This window comes from Mytilus edulis, chromosome 13 (genome assembly GCF_963676685.1).
Source record: "Mytilus edulis chromosome 13, xbMytEdul2.2, whole genome shotgun sequence".
Taxonomy (NCBI): Eukaryota; Metazoa; Mollusca; class Bivalvia; order Mytilida; family Mytilidae; genus Mytilus; species Mytilus edulis.
The window spans coordinates 12,942,624-12,961,930 of record NC_092356.1 but is presented as its reverse complement, the minus strand read 5'-3'; the positions used below and the strand labels follow the sequence as shown (position 1 = coordinate 12,961,930).

The 19,307-nt window shown below is 31.5% G+C and overlaps 1 protein-coding gene across 1 annotated transcript in view; it reads left to right on the top strand.

The window, feature by feature from the left end:
- LOC139501698 (solute carrier family 25 member 36-like) overlaps window positions 1–13,338 on the top strand; it is a 28,981-nt gene extending 15,643 nt beyond the window's left edge. Inside the window, exons 5-8 of the mRNA XM_071290845.1 lie at window positions 3,041–3,141; window positions 6,269–6,335; window positions 9,924–10,186; window positions 11,100–13,338. Coding sequence (XP_071146946.1) covers window positions 3,041–3,141; window positions 6,269–6,335; window positions 9,924–10,186; window positions 11,100–11,323 — 655 coding nt within the window. The 3' untranslated portion in view covers window positions 11,324–13,338. The remainder of the gene's footprint in view (window positions 1–3,040; window positions 3,142–6,268; window positions 6,336–9,923; window positions 10,187–11,099) is intronic.
- Window positions 13,339–19,307: the final 5,969 nt, after the last annotated feature.

Genomic DNA, 19,307 nt, shown 5'->3' with positions numbered 1-19,307 from the left:
ATTTGACTTTTATTAAGTTTAACATGTTTAATTCAAGATTTAAAAAGAGGGGACATGGACTTTAAAGCAAAGCTATAGCCGCATTCAGTGAAAGAGAGAAAACAGTACAAAGAGAAAAATGAAAAAATACTGAAATCAGATATAAACATGTTTCATAATTATTTGGCTAATGACAGTTTAGATTTACATGTTTAAAATGAAGGGGAGAAGTACTACTATATGACTATATTAAGCCTTCTAATTTAAAGATTTATTAAAATGGGGACATTCTAAGGACATGCTAGACTTTCAGTGAAACAAACACTATCAAGAGATATGGAGATAAAGGGAAAATTGTGGCATGCATTTTCATTTTGGATATTTCTAATACAGATATATACATTAATAAATGAAAGATCAAGATGTCATAAAAAAAAGATTTTCCAGAATTTACTCTGAAAAACCACTTTTCCAATTTTTCATAAAGTCATGACCATCACGACCATGTGAACTGACAACTGTACATTGTGCGGAGAGACACATGTACAATGTACATCCTTTGTGGTTGGTCGGATCATGCATCACACTTGTGCAGTATTTTGTGCAGTATTTTTCCAGTCCCTGAATCATCTATGAATATGATACAATAACATGTACACGTCTTTGGTTTATTTTGAACAAGATAAGCAAAAAACATATATGACCTTCACTTAATTCTAACTGATGCATGTCATGTTGGAATGTTATCGGTGCAGATATTATGATGAGCTAATTAACTGATTAATACTATTATGAGGGTATGACCCTGTGTATATAAATAGCTAATAAATATATTTACCATTATCTTAATGTTATATCTAACATGTTATGTTGCAACAAAAAAATGAACAGTCAAAACAACTAGTCAAAACATTTACTAATTTTTATCATCAGTATAAGGACATCATTCGTAAACATGCAGACTTCTTATACGTTCAGGTATTTCACATCCAATTTTTTATGGAAATATTCTTTATAAAGCACAAATTAAAGGTGTCAGTATTCACCTCAAAAACTAACAAAACCTTTGAATAGACTTATTAAGAAGGGATATAGTTACGATACTGTTGTCAAGTCATTAAAGATTGCATATTTTGGCGTTAATATTGATTCACTTATAGGGTCTTTGCATCGGAACTAAACACATCTGGGTGCAGGAATTTCTCGCTACATTGAAGACCTGTTGGTGACCTTCTGCTGTTGTTTTTTTCTATGGTCGGGTTGTTGTCTCTTAGGCACATTCCCTATTTCCATTCTCAATTTTATTTAATTAAATTGGCCGTAAAATCAGGTTTATTTTTATACTATGATATATCCTTAACTTTGCAAATTATATACTTTTGAAATTATGGTATGAATGAAAAAAATTTATGTTATTATATATTATAATAAAAAATTAATCACCTTATACATGTTATATTTTAAAAAGCATGTTCTGATGTGCAAATCTGAAGACTTTTATAATTCAAAATATTTATTAGTTATTTGTGCAGTATCGCCTTTATCATATAGATGATCAGGTACATATTAAAATTGCTGGTTTGAGATCCTTTTTTATATGAAATATAAAGTTGTTTGTCTTTTTTAGAAATTAAAAACCAGGATTGAAAAATATAAACATCTGTGTTGACAAGGGTTCGGTTTTACACGTCATTATTGATATGCACTTACAGTAAACAAAACCAAACATCAACTTTGGCCATTGTCCAGGGTAGAATTTTTCCATTAAATGGTGTGGGTGAAATAATGGCTAATTTGGCAGAGTTTGAAAGATCACGTGCCCAATGAATTGTAAATTTGATTGTAGTTAGTCAACTTGTTTACTGACCTGATAATACTATTAATTGTACCAAATGTCTGGCTACTTGGCAAGAATTTTTTGAAAACAAAATACATGTACTTAAAAATGACAAGCCTATTAAACCCAACCATGCATTTGCTGTTAACTAGTCCAATCTGGAATATACGAACAATGAGTTTGTTTAGTAATTTAACCCTTAAACAGTCTGATTAATTATTGTCTAATCAGCAAAAGATCTTCAGTCCCAATTCCCCAAATACATGTAGATATTGTTTAAATGGGTTTACCTGTACTTGACTAAGGTAAATTTGTAGTCGAAAATTGTGCTAGTAGGTCAGATCCATGGGTTTGAATTTATCTAGTAACCATGTTTAGTATAATACATGTATCAATTTATTATTTTGTCTGCCTTACTAATAGATTAAACAGATTTGAATTGAATAAATTTGTTTTAAAAGCAATATTTACATTAAATGCAGGTTACTAAGTTTAAGATTATATACCAATTCTTTAAACTTAAAATAGACCACATTTATACATTGAATCTACCTTCAACACATTTTAAAAAAAAGAGGCCAAACAGCTTAGGTTGATAAAATATCCATATAGACCAGGCCAATGATTTTGATTAATCAAAAAATGAATAACTATGTACTCTGTATGTACGATTTACCACATTTTATTATTGTGGTTAATAATGTTTTAATAGAAGGATTAACTCACAAACTAAATTAAAAAGTTGACAGTAATTTCCAGCAAATACTGGTTCAGTTCAGTATCAGGCTGTTTTTATAGGCCAAAAATGCATCATTAATAATAAGAAATTTTGTTGAATATAATTAATAAAAAGTCATGTTAGGCATGTTAGGTAAACTTATGCTACAATGACTAGCTGAGATCACGACCATTACAACCAAACAAAACCAGAAAATATCAACTTAGTCCAGTCACCTTATTAAAAGTTTGGATTTACACACAAAAAAACAACTTAATTTGATAAAGAACTATAATCAAAAACATCTAGGAAATTGACATAGTCCTGATTAAAAAGTTGAAATGAACTTGTAAGCTTTTAAAGAGAGAAATACTATTTCCATATATATGTACAAATGTATATAAAATAAATTATAATGTTCATATTTTTGGGTCATTTGTTGTTGCAATAATTCATTAGTTGGATTCATGAATGACATGTAACCTTATTTCTATTTTCTTTTTCAGGGCAATATATTTTTTCTCCTATGCCAACATGAAGAATTATTTAAATACAGTTATGAACCCAGAAACTCCTCTAGTCCATATTGGCTCAGCAGTGACTGCAGGTTGGTACCAATTATGGTCAAAGGGAGATAACTCAAATTAAAAAAAAACACAAAAATCAACAGCAAGAATTTGCATTAAACGTTGTATGACAGCTGCTTGCTTGTGATGGATTGGCAAATATCGGTTGAGTTTTAAGAGACAATAAATTAAATTTACTTGTTTTATTTAAACTACAAAATACAAAAGTGTATGCACTAGTGTTCTTTAAATTTGTAAATTTTAGATGTTAGTCATTTTCAGCCCACAGGTTTCATTCTAAACTGAATTTCAGGACATTTTTAGTTTTGATCGTATTATCTGTTTTTCAAAGTATTGATCAAACTATGTTCTTGAAAACATTAAAGTCTTTGGAACAACTTACAATTAAAAAAAAATGCTTTCCTTTGTTTAACCTTTTTAGAGACTTTCATTGTCTAATATTCATGATATTGTCATGGTAATGCAACTCATATCATTAGTGTTGCGGCTGTAGTTATATCAATGCATTTGCACCTAATTTAAATGTCAGTTTTCTATGGCTCCAATGGTGACCTTTTAATGCAGGTTTAAATGATTTAATTGGGAAAAATATTGTATGTAATGTCCTGTCCGTCTGTCTGTCCATCCATCACATTAGTTTGGACAAGAAATATAAATTAACTGAACTACTCTTAACCATGTGTGGTGGTGTCTAACAAATTTGGTGCAGATTGGATACCTATTTCATGTCCTACATGGTAACTTTGAAAGGAGTAAAGTAAAAACATATTTTTGTGTACATGTAAAATTCACTTGAAGGGTTGGAGTCTATATTTCATGTTTATCAATGCCAATTAAACTGCATTTACATTTCACATTGTGATACCAACCAGTTTAATTGCTGAGACAACTTCTTGTGTGATTAATGATCTTTTGCAAGGGGAGGATACCTGGGTCTTTCAAATTTACAAATGTGACAAAAATCCAAGTAGGCAAAATATTTGCAATACAATGTACATTGACATTGGTTTTAAATTTGTCAAAAGCGTAAAATGATTGTATTTTATTCTTTATATGTGTTTCTTTCACATGATACAAAAATCAGTCTTTGGCAAGAACACTATTTGATATTTAATTTTCGTGTTTAACCAAAAAAAGCAGAAAAAATATCAATGAAAAATAATTGGCAAAATGTTTCGGGTGAGACAATGTGAAGAATAGAATGGAACATGGATAATAAAGTAAAATCAATCAATTTTAGAAGAAAAAATACACATGATTGTTACTACAAAATGTAGGAAGTAACAAAAAATGTTCAAAATTAACACAATTAAAAAAAGTGTGTGTCACATGTATGTTCTGTTTCATAAACATGATCATGATGATAAATTGAAATTTTATTATATAAAAATGCTAGAAATTCATTGTGAAGGTTAGAAAAAAAACTCTTTGAATTTCATTGAAATATTAGCATTGTTTAACTTTAAAGTTGTATGTCTATGCATTAGAAATTGTGTTTTAAAATGTTTTGACTGCAACATCAGAAATCCTAAATAAAAGTCTTTTCAGAAAGAATCCCGGAAAAACCTGTGATCCATTGAATGCTATTTATAGCACAGACTTGGGGAAGCTATTTATAGCTCAGACATCCTTGACCAGTGTTTCATGAACACTGGTTGGGTAAGACATTCATTTTTTGTGAAATTTCAATTTTTGGTGTTATTTACAACTGGTCAAGTTTATGCCTGCAAAACACTCAACCATTTATAGATTGTGACATATATCTATATATATATAATATTGTTATATCTCTGTGTGTGAATTTTGTAGCCTTATTCGTGCCGCAGGATGGAGATTGTTTGTGCGTTCATGGTGGAAAAGCCGCTCGTATTGTGTTGATCAACGAACAATTTATTAATATGAACAATCTGCATTGATTTAGCATATGTTGATGCATATATATTTATTTTGTGTTTAAAACGGGTGCAAGTCGCAGGCTTAATTTGAACTGGTTGTATTTGACACCTTAAATTGAAATACAAAATTTTTTTGGTGAAAGAATTGTTGTCACAGAAAGAGAGCTAGATAAACTGGAATGCCTAGATGGCATTGTCATCCTTGAGTAGGCTTTAAAAAGCTTAACTATAAATAAGGGGCATAACTCATGAATGTGCATGATTCATATCAAACAATCTCGTACAACATCCCGATAAATTCATTACTAATATTCATGTAAGGTATTTTGAATGCATGTGCAAAAAAATTTTAAATAAAATAGGTAATGTAGGAAGAAAGAAAAAATGAATATGTGAAAAAGGATTTGGATATTTCTGCATTTCAAATTGCTATTTTCAAAAATTAATTGTGGCTAATTGAAAAAAAATGTTTTTTCCCTCGAACAGATGACTGAAAATTCAGTTTTAGCATACAAAAAAACATTGCTTGAAATCTAGAATGTATGAGTATCTAGCAGACAATTCAATCTGTCAGTGAATGAAAGGATTTGAATTATTGATTTTAATATTTTGTGATTTGTGTATGCACAATTGCCGACTCATATCATTATTTGCACTATTTACCGACCAGAATACCTGGCCTTGTGTTATATAAATGGTTGACGATAAAAATATTGCATTGAAAATTTTTCCAATTTGAAATACAACTTCATTTTAAAGGACTTTTTCTTTTATTTCTTTTATCATTTGATAAATTATGAAAGTGGCCAACTTGATTAAGTAATTCATGAACTGCACTTTACCTTTAAAAAAACTTTTCTTTCTTTCTTCTTTTTTTTTTGGCTTCATTATTCTGTTTTTTTATTTTTAATTCAATGGTCAATATATTATTATTATTTCTAGATTTTCACTGTTGTTTTTGTTTGTTTGTTTGTTCGTTTATTGTTTTTCATGGACAACCATTTTTGACAACTTTATATTTAAGAAAAATGTGAGAATTTTTATTGTCAAGCAATTATGTTGAATAAATATAAACCTACAATCTTCATACAAATTTAAAAAAAAAATGTGTGCTTAATCTATCACCAAAAATATATAATCAATCCCTAAACATTTTAATTGCATTAAAAAAAAATGGTATTGCAGTGTTATTTTCATGTTGGAAGAATTTGGATTATTTCAGACAATACAGTTTGTTTGTTTTCATTTTCAGGTTTCACTGCATGTACTCTCACCAACCCGATCTGGTTCGTCAAAACACGACTTCAACTAGATTCAAAGTATGTATAAATGTAAATAGTATGCTACCAATTTCTGTGTTCAGAACAAACATTTTCAGATGAGCTTTTATTAAGTGGTCAGAATAACTCTGAAAATATTAAAAAGTAGGAACACGATTATTTATGAAGCATTGCAAATATATTTTACAAATTACAGTCATAAAACTTAAATATGTCTCAAGACTTAACTAGTCTAATGCCTCGTCCACAACAACATTTAATTCGAATTGAATTCGAATCGAATGCGAATCGAATTCGCAAATCGCTTTCACACACTCTTCTTTTTATACGACCGCAAAATTTGAAAAATTTTTCGTCGTATATTGCTATCACGTTGGCGTCGTCGTCTGCGTCGTCGTCCGGCGTCCGAATACTTTTAGTTTTCGCACTCTAGCTTTAGTAAAAGTGAATGGAAATCTATGAAATTTTAACACAAGGTTTATGACCACAAAAGGAAGGTTGGTATTGATTTTGGGAGTTTTGGTCCCAACATTTTAGGAATTAGGGGCCAAAAAGGGCCCAAATAAGCATTTTCTTGGTTTTCGCACTATAACTTTAGTTTAAGTTAATAGAAATCTATGAAATTTTGACACAAGGTTTATGACCACAAAAGAACGGTTGGGATTGATTTTGGGAGTTTAGGTTTCAACAGTTTAGGAATTAGGGGCCAAAAAAGGGCCCAAATAAGCATTATTCTTGGTTTTCACACAATAACTTTAGTTTAAGTAAATAGAAATCAATGAAATTTAAACACAATGTTAAAGACTACAAAAGGAAGGTTGGTATTGATTTTGGGAGTTTAGGTCCCAACAGTTTAGGAATTAGGGGCCAAAAAGGGACCCAAATAAGCATTTTTCTTGGTTTTCGCACCATAACGTTAGTATAAGTAAATAGAAATCTATGAAAGGAGTAGGTTCACTAAGACCCCTTTTTGGCCCCAAAATATAGCAATTTTAGAAAATTGTGAAAATGTAATCTTTAACCTATATTTTGGAAAGTAAAATGCTTCTGCTACATAAATATGCGCTGTTTTTGACGATACAATGCACAGATATTGCGTTCTAGCATCACTAAGTCATGCTAAATTACTGAAATCTTCAAAATTTCAGCATTTTGGTCAATTTTTAGACGGTTTCCGTCTAAAATGAAAGTGGCCGCATTCGTGTTCATTCATAATATTGAAATGTAAGTTGTATTTAATGATAATACAAAACATATATAAAGGTTGAGGATGAACACGGATGCGGCCACATTCATTTTTGACAAAAAACATCTGAAAAGTGACGTTTTTTGGCATATTTGATAGATTTTCATAGTTAAGCTTGAATCAGAGCGTTTTTAATGACTAAATCAGTTAAAATCTGTCACATAAACTAATCGAATCAATTGAAATAGACACTTAAGTGTTTAAAAAGTGTCCAAAAACTTTCGTTAGATGAACCTGAAATTTGAGGCCAAAATAGGCCCTTACCGGACCTACTCCTTTAAACACAAGGTTTATGACCATAAAAGGAAGGTTGGTATTGATTTTGGGAGTTTTGGTCCCAACAGAATAAGGGGCCCAAAGGGTCCAAAATTAAACTTTGTTTGATTTCATCAAAATTGAATAATTGGGGTTCTTTGATATGCCGAATCTAACTGTCATGACTGTGTATGTAGATTCTTAACTTTTGGTCCCGTTTTCAAATTGGTCTACATTAAGGTCCAAAGGGTCCAAAATTAAACTTAGTTTGATTTTGACAAAAAATGAATCAGTTAGGTTCTTTGATATGCTGAATCTAAAAATGTACTTAGATTCTTGATTATTGGCCCAGTTTTCAAGTTGGTCCAAATCGGGGTCCAAAATTAAACTTTGTTTGATTTCATCAAAAATTGAATAAATGGGGTTCTTTGATATACCAAATCTAACTGTGTATGTAGATTCTTCATTTTTGGTCCTGTTTTCAAATTGGTCTACACTAAAGTCCAAAGGGTCCAAAATTAAACTTAGTCTGATTTCAACAAAAATTAAAATCTTGGGGTTCTTTGATATGCTGAGTCCAAAAATGTACTTAGATTTTTTATTATGGGCCCAGTTTTCAAGTTGGTCCAAATCAGGATCTAAAATTATTATATTAAGTATTGTGCAATAGCAAGTCTTTTCAATTGCACAGTATTGCGCAATGGCAAGAAATATCTAATTGCACAATATTGTGAAATAGCAAATTTTTTTTTAATTAGAGTTATCTTTCTTTGTCTAGAATAGTAAGCAAGAAATATCTAATTGCAAAATATTGTGCAATAGCAAGATTTTTTTTTAATTGGAGTTATCTTTCTTTGTCCAGAATCAACTTAAATCTTTGTTATATACAATATACAATGTATATTCACTTTTTACTACCAACTGATAAATTATAATAAATAACATTCAGTGATAACAAGCAGTTTTTTTTACATCTTAATATTTTATGATGTATTTAAATGAGTAGTTATTGTTGCAAACTCCATTAGAAATTTTAATTGAGATTAGTTTTGGAATAAGGGAAAGGGGGATGTGATTAAAAAAATTGGGTTCAATTTTTCTCATTTGAAATTTCATAAATAAAAAAGAAAATTTCTTCAAACATTTTTATGCCCCACCTACGATAGTAGAGGGGCATTATGTTTTCTGGTCTGTGTGTCCGTCCGTCTGTCAGTTTGTTCGTCCGTCCGTTCGTCCGTCCGTCTGTCCCGCTTCAGGTTAAAGTTTTTGGTCAAGGTAGTTTTTGATGAAGTTTAAGTCCAATAGACTTCAAACTTAGTACACATGTCCCCTATGATATGATCTTTCTAATTTTAATGCCAAATTAGAGTTTTTACCCCAATTTCACGGTCCACTGAACATGGAAAATGATAGTGTGAGTGGGGCATTCGTGTACTGAGGACACATTCTTGTTTTGAGAGGATTAATATTCAACAGCATAGTGAATTGCTCTAAGAGAAAACAAAAATTTTAAGTTCATTAGAACACATTCATTCTGTGTCAGAAACCTATGCTGTGTCAACTATTTAATCACAATCCAAATTTAGAGCTGAATCCAGCTTGAATGTTGTGTCCATACTTGCCCCAACCGTTCAGGGTTCAACCTCTGCGGTCGTATAAAGCTACGCCCTGTGGAGCATCTGGTTAAATTTCAAATTAATTCGAATTGGCTAATTCCAATTATATATAATTAGCATTAGAAAAATGCTTTTGTGAATTCGAATTAAAAGTTAACGTCGTTTGGACAGTAAAGCGAATTTGACGCTCATTGTAATTTGAATTAAAATTGACGTTAGGACGTAAAATGTTTCGAATGCGAATTAAACTAATTTGAATTAGTTAATGCGAATCGAATTGAATTATGTGTGAACTCAGCATTAATACTGGACTTTGTGTTTTGAGCACAAAGTTTGTACTATTGACTACTTGGTAAAGCTTATGACAGATAGCTGTGGTCCTCAATATCTGGTGTTAGTTTCTGTGTCAACAAATAGTACACATTGAAAAAAAACAAAACCACACAAATATTAAATAAGAAATATAAGCAATTTGTTCGACTTTATAGTTTATGATAATCTTTTTTCCAGGAAGGACAACAGTTTAACATGCAGACAATGTGTCAAAAACATTTACCAGACTGAAGGTGTGAAAGCATTTTACCGTGGAATTACTGCTTCATATTTTGGTGTTACCGAGACAGTAATTCATTTTGTGATATATGAAGCGTTAAAGGCTCGAATGTTAGAGTATAATGGATCACAGGATAGTCGTTCTGCTACAGATTTTCTCCGTTTCATGGCTGCTGGTGCTATTTCGAAGACGTGTGCCACATGTGTGGCTTACCCTCATGGTAAGAATTGCACCTACGACTGTGTGCCACTATTTTCTCTCTTTGGTCATTAACTATTCTTGAGGGTCTGAATATTAAATATGATTAGTTGTTATATTATTGTCCAAATTAAATGATAACAATGTTTATGTTTGTAAAAGAGAGGTGAAAATATCAAAGGAACATTCAAACTCATAAGACGAAAATAGATTCACAAAAATAGATTCACAACGTCATGTGCAAAAAAACAAAAAATGAAAAAGACCTAATAGTACATGTATTCACAACTGAACATAAAAAACTTATGGTTGAGCAACAGGAACTCTACTAAAAACTGGGTAGATCTCAGGGAAAACATAATTGTCAAAAACTATTTTAATTGAAGAAAAAAAATGGTTTAAGTACAATTAAAGGCAAAGGAGGATAACTCTGATTCATAATATTTCCTAAATGTGCCTTTAATTTTAAGTTCATATTGCAAAACAAACTCTGAATACACACATTTAGCTTCTTGATGTACGCAAGTTAGATTATTCATGTTATTTGAGCACTGACAATGTCTGATGTTATTTGAGCACTGACAATGTCTGATGTTATTTGAGCACTGACAATATCTGATGTCATTTGAGCACTGACAATGTCTGAAGCATTTCAGACTTTTAGTATTATTTGTTAATTTGCGATTGAAATATTTATTTAAAACAAATTATGCATTTAAAAAAAATAGAATGAAATACCTTTAGACATAAACTTTGTTTAAGATTTTTACCTTTGACTTATTTAAATTATTGATCAAAATACCAAAATGGGAGATTTATAATTACAATTTCAGCATATAATACTGCATCAGTGTAAAAAAAAACCAAGAATGTGTGTTTCATGCTAATCAAATCTTTGATAGATATTGAAATCTTGTTTTATTTTTTACTTACAGAAGTGGTAAGAACAAGACTTCGTGAGGAAGGTTCAAAGTACAAATCATTCTTTCAGACTCTTGTAACTGTAGGTAAAGAGGAAGGATTCCGTGGACTGTATCGTGGATTGGGTACTCAGTTGATTAGACAGATACCCAACACAGCATTAATGATGTCAACATATGAACTTGTGGTCCACTTGTTTTCTAATAATGACAGTTATGATGATGATGATGATTATTAGTAATGATTGACATTGATGTAGCATTTTTATATGACTGAATGGGCTGTGATACTGTGTAGATTAGTGCATGGAAATGTCTTTGGAAGTGTGACAATGTCCTCAAAATACAGGACACGCTAAAATGAATAAGTTAGAGATGTGAGATGTTGTGTAGATGTTGAGGATGAATTTCATTACTTTTTCATATGCCATAAAAATTTAAACATAATAATGGTGTTTTACCACCTATAAATTGTGTTCTAATGTGAATTGCTGCTTGTTGGTAAAAGGGGAATAGATGGATGAATGACGAGAGAATGTTATAAGCAAGAAATAGATGGATGAAAAAAGTCAAAAGAGAAGGAGAAAAACCATTGGTGTTTGAATGGATGATGACTGTGTACTTTTTGTTTATGTGTTAATCATTATATAAGTTATAGGGCATTTATGAGTAGGACCTTTATGCCTCTAAGGAGCTTGTTTTCAATCCATTATGTTGCAGCTGTATGTATATTACATGGTTTGGGTTATAACTGTAGAAATTTGTTTTCTTTGAAATGAGATCTTAAACTATATATATGTACTGAGTTCTTATGTTATTATTTTTTTCAATTGATAGTTATACACATACAAGTTTTTCATCTTTTTTCCACAAATTTGTGTCACAAAGAAAAATTAAATATAACCCCAAAAATGCTGAAAGCGCAAAAAAAAAACGATTGAAACATTTTCATTGTTGTTAGAAAGTAACACTGCAATGTCAGAATTTATATAATGTTTAAAGTTGTGTTTTATTAATTTAGTTATGTAGAAGTTAATCGTATGTAAAAGTTTGGGGTTTGTTTTTTTTGTAATATTTGCAAGAACTTTCCTTTGTTACCTGTTCTTTTCTCATTCTCATTTTCCTCATCTGTTATTTTCACCACTTGTTTATCGCTTTCATATCTTCTTTCTATCTCAACCCTGGCCACATTGAATTGATTAGATTTTACTACCACAAACAATTATTTGTTCAGGAAAAACATGGTAAAGATTGCATTCTTGCAGAAGACTTTTTAACTACTTCTGAGAGAGAGAAAGCGAAAAACTGCTACAAACACAACCTTTAAACATCCTTTCAAAGAACATCAATTATACTACATTGTCGTGATTGTACAAACAACTGTTATATAAGTGGGAGGTTTAGCTAGCTATAAAGCCTGGCTTAACCCACCATTTTCCTCAAAGGAAATGCCTGTACCAAGTCAGGAATATGGCAGTTGTTTTTCAAATGTTCTGATTATTGATAGCGTTTGAATTTGTCTTGGACTTAAGTATTTTTTTTATACTGTTTTCATATGTCATTGTTAATAGAATTAATTTAACTTTGTAGATTTACAATTTAACAAAATAAACAGAAATAGCTATCATTTCAAAAGATATAGTTATAAAAAAAAAGAGTATTTAATGCACTGTTCAGGGGTTCAGTGATACTATGAATATTCAGAATATTTTTACATGCGCTAATAACATTTTTCTTTACTTTGTTTGAAATAAGTAATGCATTAAAGTTGAATCATTCACCAGGCTGGCTTTTAATAAGAAGTTAAAACTAGAAATGATAGAAGGGTCTAAATTGTATCAATTTTCCTCTGACCCTAACCTTTTTCAAGTAAAACAAGAAGAGGTCATTAGTAAAATGAAAATAACAAAATTGAGTTTAGATGAAATATTAGTTCTTTTAACCCCGTGTATGTTACCATGGTTACTATGATAAATTTTTTAAATGAGAATGGTTTATTTAGGAAAAATACCATTTTCAATCACGTGAGGAAAGGACATTCCTCTGACATTTGAAATTTTGTCTTTAAAGTATACCTAAATTTTGTATAAGGGAGGTAACTACTCCTTAGCAGTTGAACTGAGTGAATCTCTTGTAAAGGGAGATAACTGCTTTATAATGTCTAATCAAGTGTAGATTATGTACAGATACTTTGTTTATGAGAATGATTTGTTTCTTGTTATTAAATATCTTGAAATAAAATAATGTGAAACTATCTTTTTGTTTGTTTTCATTGACAAGATGTCGTGCAGAAAACCAACTTGAGGGCCTTTATGTTTGATCAGTGAGATAGAATACAAGAGGAATAAAATACTGGTCATGCATTATCATTAAATGATTGTACAGGTTTTAGAAGAACATAAGGAACATCTGTTTTATTTGGTCTCTTGTGGAGAGTTGTCTCATTGGCAATCTTACCGCATCTTACAGCAGGTTGTTCATATTCTTATTTGAAGTGTTATACATTTAGTCTTGACAGGCATATTTGTTGAATCATCTGGACTTCACTATTATTTCCATAGCAAAATACTCATTGGTATTCTTACTGGCAGTCCTTCCACATTTTATATTTGTTGAGCCTGCGACTTCTATCGACCAAGTGGTGTAAATAGTTGTCAATGGTATCAGGATTATAATTTAATATATATAAGGATAGATTTCAATCAGCTAGCAAACCTGATGAATCTATTTTAGAACCCTCGATATCAAACGATATAATTGGCTCTATTTGATTGACTCCTTCTTTTATTTCTTTTTGGTATTATTTTTTGTGTGTCATCCTCATTTAGCAATGGTAATGAAATGGATAGTTTTTGTCGAGCCTGCAACTTTTGTTGCAGAAAGCTCGACATAGGGATAGTGATCCGGCGGCGGCGGTGTTAGCTCACTTCTTAAAAGCTTTATATTTTAGAAGATGGAAGACCTGGATGCTTCATACTTTGTATATAGATGCCTCATGTTACGAAGTTTCCATCAGTCACATGTCCAATGTCCTTGACCTCATTTTCATGGTTCAGTGACCACTTCAAAAAAAAGTTCAGATTTTTTGTAATGTTGAATTCTCTCTTATTATAAGTAATAGGATAACAATATTTGGTATGTGTGTACCTTGCAAGGTCCTCATGCCCGTCAGACAGTTTTCACTTGACCTCGACCTCATTTCATGGATCAGTGAACAAGGTTAAGTTTTGGTGGTCAAGTCCATATCTCAGATACTATAAGCAATAGGGCTAGTATATTCGGTGTATGGAAGGACTGTAAGGTGTACATGTCCAACTGGCAGGTGTCATCTGACCTTGACCTCATTTTCATGGTTCAGTGGTTATAGTTAAGTTTTTGTGTTTTGGTCTGTTTTTCTCATACTTTATGCAATAGGTCTACTATATTTGTTGTATTGAATAATTGTAAGGTGAACATGTCTAGTGGACAAATGTCATCTGACCTTGACCTCATTTTCATGGTTCAGTGGTCAAAGTTAAGTTTTTTGAGTTTTGGTCTTCTTATCTGATACTATACGCCATAGGTCAACTATATTTAGTGTATGGAAATATTTTATGATTTATATATTAGTCGCGCAGGTTTTATTTGACCTTGACCTCATTTTCACGGTTCATTGCTCAGTCTTAAGTTTTTGTGTTTTGGTCTATTTTTCTTAAACTATAAGTATTAGGTCAACTATATTTGTTTTATGGAAGCATTGTTAGCTGTACATATCAGCCTGACATGGTTCATCTGACCTTGACCTCATTTTCATGGTTCATTGGTCTTTGTTTAGTTATCTTGGTTAATGTAACGTTTATGTGACAGTTGTAATAAAGCTTTATATTCAGGTTTATCAACATAATATCAATGATTAGTAAAGAAGGCGAGACATTTCAGTGTGTGCACTCTTGTGTTTGTAATTCAGAATGATACTCTGTTAAAACCGTAGTTTGATTTCAATATCTCTTAAATTTTCGATGGGTTGCTGTTTTTTATGTACTAAGCAGACGCATCCTCTTTCATTCATATCTATTTAACATTTAGGTTCAATTACACAGTGTTTTTTTTTTATCGATAAGTCTTTATTATCCAAAGACAACAAACTCTTCAACAGATTATAAACGTTCTCTGATGTAACCAATTAATTTAGTTTGTGGCTTGTACTTTGTACATGAAACATCGTCCAAATTTATTACAGACAAGAAGTATGTCTGTTTTACGGTTGTAGTGGACTGCTATTGGTTTAGTTAATCCATCATCACTGGTCAGCAAAACTCTGGACTCCGTTCCATTAGAATTAATAATAATCACCATGTTAACGTTTTCACATGTCACGAAAACATTTCCGAATGGATCATGCGCTATACCTTGAGGATGGTCTGATTTACCACAACTGAATTTCCATTGAACGCTTCCATTTAAATCACAACAGTACATCACACCCTTTGCTTGCATGTGCTGTATAATACATCTTGTCATTCATAACCGAGCAGTATGTTGCATTGTCTTTTTTAGAAACTACTGACTCGACAGTACCAGTATGATCCAATATTTTAATAATTTTGTCATTCAATGAAACGAATAGTTTTCCAGAAAATGAACATATGCCGAAACATTTATTTACTAAACATGTTGTCTTCAGTATCTTTGATGAGATAACGTCTACCAAAGAAATTGTTTTCTTCTCGACGAAAGTTACAGCTACTGTGTTTAAGTCTATTATTGTAACATCTAACGGCGTATCTTCAAATCGTATTTGTTTTATAAAAAAACCTTCTTTGTGTATAACAAGTCTATTATTTCGTTTATCGATAAGCACTATTCGGTTGTCTTCAAACATTTCACAACCTGTTATAAAATTATTTTCGTCGCGTTTAGACTCCACTTTTTGTATATCAAACGAACGGATTTTTGAAAGTTTTAATTTACTTAAACACCGAGAAGAAGGTATTAAAAGAATTTGACCTTGCCTCTCTTTTCGTAAAGCAAATTTCGTCGGTGGTGAAAAATATATCTCCAATTTACCAAACTCGGAAACGTTTGTTTCCATCTTATCTAAAATTTTATTCATTTTCAGTTGAAGATCAACATCAGCCATCCCGTGGTCACTTTCAATGGATATAACATCCTGCTCTTGGTTTTCAATCTCCGGAATCCATTTACGAATACCAAGAAAGATTTGGTAATCGGATGCATGTTGTTTTGTCTTTTCCAAACCACTCGCTATTTCAGCAATGTTTATTTTCATTTGTGAGAGTTTTCTAACCAGTAAATCGATATTTTCACTTTGTTGTCCTTTTGTGGTTGCTATTTTATACAACAAGTCATTTTGAATTGAGTTTAAATGTTTGTTTATTGCTTTACGGACACGTTCAACCTCAGTAATGATTGTATGGCTCTGAACTTCTAAATTGGATTGATGGTATAGTTTTTCTGCAATCAACTGACCAATTACTTTACTCATATCTTTTACTCTGTCTTCTAAATCAGAAAACGCAGCTGACGACTTAACTCCCTCTACTACTTCCGTTAATGGTTTAAGTTCCCGGCAGTCTTTATGTTTTTCAAAAACACAACGCGAACAGAAAGGTTCGCTATGGATAGAACAGAAAAAATCCAACTTTTAATTGTGATCTTCGCATTCCAGTTTGATGTTGGCTATATATATTGGTTATTCTTGATAATCTTCTATTGGTATTGTCTTGTGGTTTTTTGGTCACTTTCTGTATGCGATGTCTTTGTTGGCATTCCTCACATATTGCCTCTTCACATTCGGAACACCAAACAATGGCAGATTTTGTAACGTGCAGGTTCCGGCAAACGTCACATGATGGATCTAACGTCGCCATTGTAGTACTAAAATTTGTATAAATTTTGAATAACTATATTTTGAAAGCATAAATGATTCCTGTATTGAACAATGATAATTTTATTTGATCTCATGAACAAAACAAAGGATACCAAAAAAGTAAGATGATGATTTGCACTTTTAAAAGAACACTTGGAACAGCTGGATATGTTGTTAACTGTGTAATATTTTGGCACTAACAACTATAAAAGTACATAAATACGCATGAAACAAACAACAGACACACAAGCACCAATTACACGATAAAATAACTCGTCTGCTTTACTAATCATAAGTTAATGCATATTAAATGACCTGCAGGTACAGGTCAGATTTCAAATACCACATACAATAAATATTAACATTGATCCATGTAAATAAATGACAAATGAGCCCTGCTAGACGAACAAGGAAGACTTACAATAACTCTATATATACTGCTGGTGGAGGCTTCTCCCCGATGGTAAATATATATAAAGGATACAACAAATACAGTTAAGTATGTCTCATATGTTACATCTAGAAATTGACAATGAGGGTCGGTTGAAAACAAACCTTTTACGATAAGAGATGATTTAGCTTCCCAATTGTGAACTTTGCGTTTTTATGTATCAACATTCCAGTAGCGCCTGCATACGAAACATATATCACCCAGTTGATACGATATTCTAGGGCTTGTATTTCCTATCATGATTCTTTAACAGAGGGTAACTGATCACAAGGAAGTTATCAAATCAAGAGTTTCAAATTGTGAACTTGAAATCATGCCTTCGTAAGTTTTACGGAACCCATAACGAGTTTGTTGGCCTCTATGAAATACACCGTTTCACAGATGACGACGGACATTTTCCTTATTCTATCCCCTTTTCCCGAATGTGACTAACTGAATAAGGCTTATTACCAGGGTTGTACGTTCATGCGCAAAACGAAGGAAAAATGAAGTATGAATTAAAGTATGATGAATTTTAAAAGGTTGATAAATAACCAAGAAAAAAATAACCACACACAATTATCCACCTCACAAAAAAACGACCGATAGAAACAATCGACGATCACTCAATTATGGGCTCCTTATTTTTAGATAGATGCAGTCACTGAATGAATGTGATAGGGTTAAACATATTTGCGAACGATTAACATGATTAACTCTCCTCCAAGTTTTAACATATCAACCCTGTAAACATGTAACAACCGATATGAACGAGTAAACATTTTTGAGAAGGTGTCAGTTGAAACCAGCCTCCGAATGTGGGATTTTATCGCTGCGCTGAACACACATTGCTTGCATAGAACTGTTCTCAATTTTTTCGTTCCGGTCGTTGTCTCTTTAGCACATTCCCAATTTCTATTTTGAATATTTTTTATTACATATAGATATATATTAATGTGAATAAATCTACAACTTGTTTTAAGTGTAATAACAGGTGTTATGAATGGTCGTATGTGAGATGTGTATATGGGAACCTGTTGGTAAATAAAGTACCTTTATCTTTATAATAAGCACATGATAGAAACAAAATGTAAAAATTAGAATCTCACAAATACTGAACTCAGAGGAAAATTCATATGGGAAAGTCTATAATCAAATCGCAAAATCAAAAGCTCCAACACATCAAACGAATGAACAACATATTCCTGACTTGGTACTGGCATTTTCTTGTGTACAACGGTAGATTAATCCTAGTTTTATAGCTAGCTTAACCCTTCACTTGTATGACAGTCACATAAAAATAAAAAAATCATTCACCAATTGAATCTTAGCCAAAAAAATTCAAATCCAATGAACCAAATAAAGATAAAATGTCATACTTTAATCAAATGAAAAAACTCGATCTGTTCTTCCAACACAGTATAAATACTTAACCAAAGGAGTCAAAGGGTGTTTGTAATGGATAGCTCTGATTTATTGCCAGTGTTTGTCAATATTTTGTTTTAAGTTAGCTTGCATATGCTCTTTCACGTTGATACACGGTGTTAGCTTACTTATATAAAAGAAAGACTATTCAGAAATAATCAGTAAAATATAGTTACCGTTCAATGATATGATAGAAATGATAGAAAACGAAAGTAAAATGTAATAATCAGTCAAAAAAAGAGTGTTAACCTAAAAAATATACTTAATACATACCGTAAATATATTAATACATCAATTCAAACATTACACACAACACTAGTTTGTTTTCCTTTTCACTGATTATTCAATAGATGAATAGATTTTGAAGACCATTATTCGGCTATTGATACGTAATTTTTTCAAGTGACGAGTTTGAACAAGTAAATTAAGTTCACAATTGTAACGTACTCATAGACGATTTGAATAACATGGGTTTGACTAATTGATTGTTAGTTGCTCA